Source organism: Orussus abietinus, unplaced genomic scaffold (genome assembly GCF_000612105.2).
Source record: "Orussus abietinus isolate OABI.00-Male unplaced genomic scaffold, Oabi_2.0 scaffold720, whole genome shotgun sequence".
In the NCBI taxonomy this organism is placed as follows: domain Eukaryota; kingdom Metazoa; phylum Arthropoda; class Insecta; order Hymenoptera; family Orussidae; genus Orussus; species Orussus abietinus.
The window spans coordinates 95-8,869 of record NW_019394862.1 but is presented as its reverse complement, the minus strand read 5'-3'; the positions used below and the strand labels follow the sequence as shown (position 1 = coordinate 8,869).

Below are 8,775 nucleotides of genomic sequence, written 5' to 3'. Positions count from 1 at the left end.
TGCCGTAAACTGGAACCGCGATGTACGTTCATGTATAAGATGGTTAAACGAGCGGGTTTGATTTGTGCGATGGCGCCCATTGGCTTCTTATCGGCTCCAGGCATCGAGCGACCGAATCGGCCGATAGCAACGGGTTTAAGTAGTTTCTTCCAATTCGGACATATGCCAGGCTTCCGGGCTGAACGAATCTTGGACGAATAATCCATGAACGGGAAAATTCTTGGAATTATCCGACCCCGTGGAATCGGCAATCGCGTGGTAACGACACTCCCTCGGAATACTGTCCAAGTATTTCCCCGAAGGAGTCATCTCCGGTTACCCAACCGAGCGCTACCTGCCCGCGGCGTCGCGTAACACCGGAAACCTAACCTCTCTAGTGGATACGCGGATACTCTGACAGCCGCATTGTAATATAGGCAGAAGGGGCGCGATAAACCAAACCCCCGGATCCCGGGTCCCGACCTCGACCTCGCAGGGTCGTCGGCCCTTTGACGCGCGTTAACGCGCCCGATAAATAACCGTAAACTGGAACCGCGGTACCGAGGCCTGTATACGGTGGTTAAACGAGCGCGTTTGATTTGTACGACGGGGCCCATTGGCTGGTTATCGGTCCTAGGAATCGAGAGATCGGCCGCGGTCGCTGCCGAACCCTCGGGACGATTTTATCCCCCTCGAGGGTCCTCCGAGTCGGCGCGAGCGCGACCTGCCTTACCGGCCCCGGGGGATCTCCCGATTCGACGCGGCCGTAGAGAAAAACCGGCAGCGCCCACCTGTCGATATCTTTATTAACTCGCTCCTCCGCGGCGAAGGTGTAATCTCCTTAGAAGCGGCTGCTCGGTCGGGATCGACCGAGCGAAAATCCCGGACCTTTTTCCCGCCGATCGTAAAACGTAAGCGTGGATGGACACCGGACACGAAACGCCTCTCCGAGCCGAGCATCCCTTTCATTTCGGACTCCGTAGCTGACTCCTCGACTCCGTCCTCCCTCTCTCCGGCATCTCACAAAGAGACCTCGAGGACCGGGATAACCGTTCACGGCGAGCGACCCTACCGGCCGTGACTTCTACCTTCGATATGAGGCGAACGAGATTAGAGAAGAACAGCCGAGATATGTTAAGGGGATGTGAAAGTGGCTTTCGATAAGTCAATCGTTCGTTAGTCTTTTCTCCGCAATGGGTGTACCGAATTGTTTGAAATTTGATTTAAAAAAAAGAAATGAATGTGAAGGCCCTAAAGTAGGTCCTGCAACTCATAAATTTTCACTTTTTATCCGAAATTTTAAAAGCATCTATAAGAAAATTTTTAAAAAATTGAAATTTTATGGGCGTCAGGACCTTCTTTATAACTTCCATGTTCACGATGTCAAGTTTCAAACGATTCGGTACATTAGTTCGGAGAAAAGTTTCATGAACATAAATAAATTTTGAAAGCATCTATGAGAAAATTTAAAAAAATTCAAATTTTATAGGCGTCAGGACCTTCTTTATAGCTTCCACGTTCACAATGTCAAGTTTCAAACGATTCGGTACATTAGTTCGGAAAAAAGTTTCATAAACGAGACATCTTCGCGGCACTTTCACATCACCTTAAGAGGATATGAAAGAGTCAGCCTATATATATCGGAGAAGTCAAATCGTTGGGGAAAGTATTCCCCGAATTGGGTGTACCGATTCGTTTCAAATCGTACCACGGGAATGTGGAAGCCCTAAAGTAGGTCCTGAGACTCGGGAAATTTCATTTTTCATCAAAAATTTATTTACTTATTATGGACTGGAACCAACATGGCGAACCAACCTTTATATAAATATAAATGTCGGCAATGGGACGCGCCAGCTTATGTTCCCACTTGAGTATTCAAAACGACATTACCCCCAAAAAGGGTACAGATGAATTTTACTTAATCGACGTCGATTAAATTTCTTAGCGCCTTTCATACCCTCTTAAATGTTATCGGCAGATTCGCGTCTCTTTAACGAGCCTCTAATAAAAGATAAAGTACCAGTCCACATAATCGCGATCCTGCAGATCCGCGTATCGTTTTTCAAGAATTAGCAGCACGTGCCGTTCAATTACGCAGGGAGAGAGAGTAGTTTAAATTTACCAAAGTGATCCATCGCCTTGTAAATTGAAAACAGCATTACGATTCAAGGTTGAAAAATCGAATGCGTAAGAAGCTACAACAAAGCTCCACTTTTCATAAATGAATAATTCAACACAAGTTATATTTACGTTCCTAACAGTCATTACAATTGTTCAGTATCTCTCCTATCTACGTAACCGAGTAACACTCATATACCCCGTGACTTCGTAATATTAAAATCACCTGGAAGCCAATATGATTCCATAAAAAGGTATGCGTTTCATTAGTAAAATCTATCTATTCTATCTATAAAGCGACGTCTCTCCGCAGTGAGCTTATACAGGACGATCGTTACTGACTTTTTAGTCGCTCGATGCGATTCTACCGTATGCTGTTTACAACGTGATCGCAGCTTCGGTAAATTTAACAAACTCTCACTCCCTAGGGAGTTCTCCAGGTGGCTTCTCGCCGATAATGAGAGAAAAACTTGGAGAGAACATTGGAAGGAGTCTCAAGCGAGACGACTCTCCGAGTCTTAAGACTCACTCGCATGAGCCAATGGGCTAAAAACTAGAGGTCGTCGTCGTACATCGAACTCATAGAGACGGCAGTATCGGTACAATTAGTGGCAAGTATTAATGGCGTAAGCTACGGTGGGACATCGTCAGACAGTAAGGTAATCGCAAACTCGCTGCCGATCTTTGTACAATAACAGGTTGTACATTAAAATTCTTCATTTCAGGTCATCCCACGTGTCTTACACCATACATACTTGCGACGACGATGTCTACCTTGCTACCTTCGACGGAGCTCTCGAATGTCACTATATTGACGAGGATTGATTATTAAGAGTTAAAAGAAGTCCAATTCTCAAATTCTGCGAGGCGATTATTTAATATCAAGGCATACTTACAGAAGCGACACTCTCCTAATCTGTTCTTAACCCTTTCGCGACCGCGGAACTAGCCATCGGGGTACACCGTATACATTAGGAGGGTCTCGCGCAAAATTGCTAGATATAATTTAGTTATATTTGCATGTGATAAATTTTTTAAATGGCGCGTTTAGCGGATGCCGGATATATCCGGCGCTGGCCAGGGTGAAGCATTTAGTGAATGCCGGATATAACCGGCGCTGGGCGCGAAAGGGTTAAAAGTGATGTAAAAGTTGCGTCAAAGAGGTCTCACTTATGAAACTTTTCTCTAAACTGGATGTACCGAATCGATTCAAACTTTACAATATAAATACGGAGGGTACAAGAAAGGTCCTGAAACTCATGAATTTTCAATTTTTCAAAAATTTCTTTAGATATTTTCAAAATTGTAAAAAAAAATGAAATTTCATGGGTGCCAGGACCTTCCTTATAGCCTCCACGTTAACGTTGGAAAGTTTGAAACGATTAGGCACACCCAGTTCGGAAATAAGTTTCATGAACGATTGGCTCTTGAGATGCCTCTTTCATATCCCCTTAAAGCGAAAAATGTTGCACTTATGATTGTTGTCGTGTTAAAACACATTATTGTAATACAGTTGGGTAGCGATATCACCTATAGCTAGCTTATGGAACCCAGCTAATAAATATCAGGTTTGAAGTGGATTAGTCATTATCTAAAATTTGCGTTTCGACCTCATATGAGTTGTTCATATATGACCTAGGGTTAAAGTCCGGTGTTACTTATTGTTAATTATTTGCAGTCGTATTTCCTGTAGGCATAGTGACCTTGTCGGGAATATGCCGGGGTTCGACCGCAAAGAATTAATAATTCTTCCAATCGATCCATCCAATAAATTGTATAGATAAATTTTTAAAAGAAATGGACAAAGTTATCTTTAATTATGTCTTTTTATAACTGTGATGTTTTAGAGTCTCATACTAGGTCTCTAACAAGGAGTATTGTCGCTTTTGTGTAACTTGATATTGCTTCTATAATGAAAAAACATTTCTAGCTAACCTGAGAACTGGACACTAACTAGAAACTCCACGGCTCTCTGAAGCACATATTTACACACAAAGGAATCTGCAAACAACGGCATTGGTATTGTTACTACAACATTGTGCGGCACTCATTGGACTTCAACCTAGTTTGGCTCATAATTATCCGTCACACCGCAAAGTACGTAGTGTAAGTACCGGGATGGAGTTATAAATTGACGTCAGGTGCAACAGGCGTTTAAAGAACTTCTTCAATCTCCAAGTAGTATAACTTTGCTTTCCGTTCTCGTTTGAATTCAAAACTGCTCTACGTGTGCTACGTTTCAACGGCCGCTGGTGAATTTAAAAACTTTATCGGAGACTAGAATGCTCAGTAAGGGGAACTACAGAAAATCTTTGGTACACTTGGGAACCATACTCCTACAGCCCTAATTCATGTTCCTTCTACGTTGGTATTACCCCAAAACTACGGGCGATCATGGTACACGATAAGTAATACGTTTGGACCCCTCTATTTATTTACTATTCAGACTCGTGTCGTTTTTCAATATTACTTTGTTTCCAATCGATGAGTTACACTGTAACGAAGTTACGGACGTCGGAATTCATTGGACAGTAGATAAATCTCAAGTAGATACGAAAGATGACAATTTTACAACGATTTTCAAAGAAGAGCCACGTACAATCACATACATTCATTTGTACATTTTGCAGGAAGAATCAGCGATATATTGGTGATAAGTTTCAGTAGTGGCAGAGTACAGGAATGCAAAATAGAATTTCGGAATTCTGTCGTCTTTCAACGGTATTGTTCACCTGTTACTTCTCTATCGTGCAGGTAATTGAGATATCATTTTGTAAGTCCCAATTTCCGTGAGCGAGATTAAAATCGAGGTTTTCGCTCCGTTAACACCTCATTTTCAAGTTCCGTACAAGGAGATAGTACGCTTTGCCTCACTGTACACAGAGAGGTCCGACAATAAGTTGAAAACGGCACAGTAGGTAGATCCTTCGGGGCTTTCTATACTTTTAGCAGTTACGCTTTGACAGATTTGTAGTAACAATATCTTGCTGTCGTTAAAAGACACCTTTAGTTTCAACGGCTTCGGCTTTGAAAATGGGGTTGACTTGAAAGAACCGAGTGCTCGAGGGCCGACCGATCGGTGAAACTCAAGCCTCAAGTACGTCGTTGATCGGTTAGAGCTTAATGACGCACTCGACGATTCCAGGGCCAGTTCTCCGACCACTGTCCAGAAATCCCTCGACTGACACGGATCGCGAGACTTGCGATCGTGCCGTTAACTCGGGAAATAAATCACAGACGGTATTACGACGGCGATTATGATAATGATAAATCGACATAACTTAGTGTAGACCCAACTAGTTCCGGGATAAATAGAAATCATATCGTACAAATTCAGTTATTATGCGCTTACGTGACGAGAAGAGAATCATTGTATTTCGGTTGTAGTCATGCGAATGTACAAGTGCGTGAGTCGCGCCAGTCAAGTCGGGTGTCACCTAGTTGGGCCACGATCCACTTGACGTTGATCGCAGCCAACTGCCCAACTAACCTTCTACGCGACCAATATGCGTCTTCTTTCTTTTATTCGTACCAGGTACCTTTGGGAAGTCTGTCCGTGCCGACCGATAATCCCTTCGCTTCTTCTCCTGCTTTGATGTCCATGTAGCCAGACAATTCTTGCTGAAATAAGGAAATAATCTCTGTTTATGATCCTTGAATTTCGAAGTTAGCGTGAAACCCATTTCTTGTCGCTTAAGCATTAAAATATCGTCCAATGAATGGCGTCTGCGAAAATCATTAGACTAACTGTTGGTAATCAGTTGCTATGGTAAAATTCATTGACATTACAAGATAAATTGTTCTTATACTCTGCAACCTATGTTACTAGGTACCGAATCATTAAGTCTTAAAGTTACTAAGCACATAAAGAAACTGTAACATCGACTCACGTGGATCAATTGATTCTTCCATACCACCGTTAAAGTATTGCATGTAAGTACCAGTAGACTACATAGCATTCTCTTCATGATTCTTCTGAAAAAGTATAGTCTCGTCAAAGATATACTGTTTCAAGGTCTCCTTTGGAAGATCATCCAGCTCCATGTCAAACTTAAAAGGTTCTTCCGCAACGGGCTGTAAAAATCGGATAAATTAAAGAAATTGTCACTAAGGTTTTAATATTTAAACTTTAAAGAATGTGTTCTTTTTCAACAACTAAGCTTATTTAGTTAAAGTAGTTGACATTTACTTCATCGGCCGGATCGTAATATTCTGCTAAATAAGGATGCGCTAGAGCATCTTCCACGACAATACGCTTATGCGGATTGAACGTTAGCATTTTATCCAGGAGGTCTAACGCTTTTGGATCCGTGTCAGGAAATAGACTTGTCCAGGGGACCTTCGGTTTGTAGGGCAATGACTGCAGGTAACTTCGAGCCTGTACAAAAAATAGACTTTTAAAAATAATGCACAAAATGCTAATGAACAATTGCGGAAAACAATAAGCGGTATAGCATAGAAATCTTCAATAGTAGGTAATTATTTTTTATGTGAATCTTAAACAATAATAAACAACAGATTAGTGCATATTTTAACCCCTCATTTTGGAGTCATGTCCCCTGAATTTTTTGCCGTTTGATTATCAATCAACAATGTTCTATATGTTACAACTTAATATCGTCTTTAATTATTGATAAATCGGTAGTTTTAATGAACTAATACTTATTGAAATTGGACAAAATGAAATGCAATGTATCCTTTGTTTTCCTTAAAAGTGAACTGGAATCAGTACATGTGGCCTTTGTAGGCAATAATCAAATATCGATGCAAGAAGTTAACGAATTTAATATGAAATATACAATGCATAACAAACATAATGGTTTACTTTTTGACCGTATAATAGTATAAACATGAGTACAGGAAAGCTGCTTGGACTGAAATGACTCAACTGATATTTACGAAATTAATTTCGTTATATACATGTCTAGCAGAATATTTATTGATCAAGACAATTGGTTAGTATCTAATGGAATATCTATTAACAAAGGTAATTAATTATTTCCCCCGAAGCTCTATTTAAAATTTAAACCCTTTCTATTTTTCAAAGGCTCAAAATACCTTTTCCCTTATAATATTAAATATGTATGGGACAATAAGTTTGTAGCACAATCTTCAGACCTTCAATTATATACGAGCAATGAACTTATAATTGTTCAATAATATACTTTACATCAAGAATAAACAAATTAGTAGCACCTTCGATTTAAATCTGTTAAATAACGATGAGTTAAATAACGATGAAAACGTAATCTAAATTAAAGCTAAGGTCTGAATTTTTAATTTCATCATCATACCCTTCCTTGCCCTGTATACAAAAGGCAGTGAAGATGTAATAATTCAAGGGACATACCTTTTCATTAATTATACATTGGAAATCCTCTGGTGAGGGTGATCCAAGAATACCAAGAATATGATTAAGTTGATCTAAATAATGTTTGCCTGGAAAGATTGCTCTCCGCGACAGCATCTCCGCCAAAATACAACCCACCGACCAAATGTCAATTGACTTCGTGTAACCCTGCGTACAAAAAAGATACTATTAAATCTACACATTATCTTATAGTTAAAGAAAAATAAATAGAATGTAAAGAGAAATGTAAAAATAAAGATACAATATCAATTTAAGATAGACAATTATATTACCTTAGAATTGAGCATAATTTCTGGCGCTCTGTACCATCGCGTGGCGACGTACTCTGTGAGGAAACCAGCATGATTGTGTTCCGGATCTGCAACTCTGGCTAAACCAAAATCGCAAATCTTAAGGTCACACGTGGTGTTTAAAAGCAAATTGCTTGGTTTCAGGTCTCTATGCAGCACGTTCGCCGAATGGATGTACTTCAACCCTCGGAGAATTTGATAAAGGAAATAACATACGTGATCATTACTGATCGCCTGTAAATATTAACTCATTAAACCTTTATTAATAGTTACACGAAGCACCTAAACTTCGATAGCATTTTATGATTCGTTGTAAAATGTAAGAAAACAAAATCTAGTTTTCAATACTTTCATTACAGAACATTCATCTAACATCTTGCCTAAAATAGAAGTACTAGCATCGATTAATTACCTGGGATCTGAGTAATTTATAAAGATCTGTTTCCATTAAGCATTGAACTATGTAGACATCCTTCATTTGATCTATGGTTGGTGCTCTTAGTATGTCCCTTATATCTATTATCTAAAATAGCAGAGTATTTTGATTTATTATCAAATATTACTGACCTCTGGTCTATGAACTTATATACAAAGTCCCTTACATTTTCATGTTTGAACCTCGTAAGAATCTTTATTTCCCTTAATGTCCTTTGGCTATAAGTTTGATGTTCAAAGGGAGAAATTTTTTTAATAGCTACTTTCGTTTTCGTCACATTGTCATATGCAGACCTGTAAGAAAAAATAATGTCAATCCAAAATGTTCCTTTAGTTTTTAAAACATTAGTTGTATTAGAAATTATACTTTAATTTCAAACAATTTGAAACATTGTCAGTTCCAAAAATTTCCAAAAGTTTTTAATTTGGAGTTGACTAGTAATAACAGCTCAAGAAATGTGTATGTAATTGCGAATTATTATTATATATGCAAGTGTGTATATATTTGGTACGAAACTCAACCGAGTTTCCTGATTAAAATTTAACCATACTATAATAAAGTATGACCAATTCATATATTTT

General features: G+C 39.4%; 1 protein-coding gene across 1 annotated transcript; it reads right to left on the bottom strand.

The window, feature by feature from the left end:
* Positions 1-4,820: 4,820 nt before the first annotated feature.
* LOC105701896 (mitogen-activated protein kinase 1) lies at positions 4,821-8,487 on the bottom strand (the record flags this gene model as incomplete). Its single annotated transcript, XM_012429038.2, is given in 7 exon segments — positions 4,821-5,718; positions 5,988-6,171; positions 6,287-6,475; positions 7,448-7,615; positions 7,741-7,992; positions 8,171-8,281; positions 8,361-8,487. Coding segments are annotated over 6 exon segments (973 nt in total), but the record flags the coding sequence as incomplete, so codon positions are not given.
* Positions 8,488-8,775: the final 288 nt, after the last annotated feature.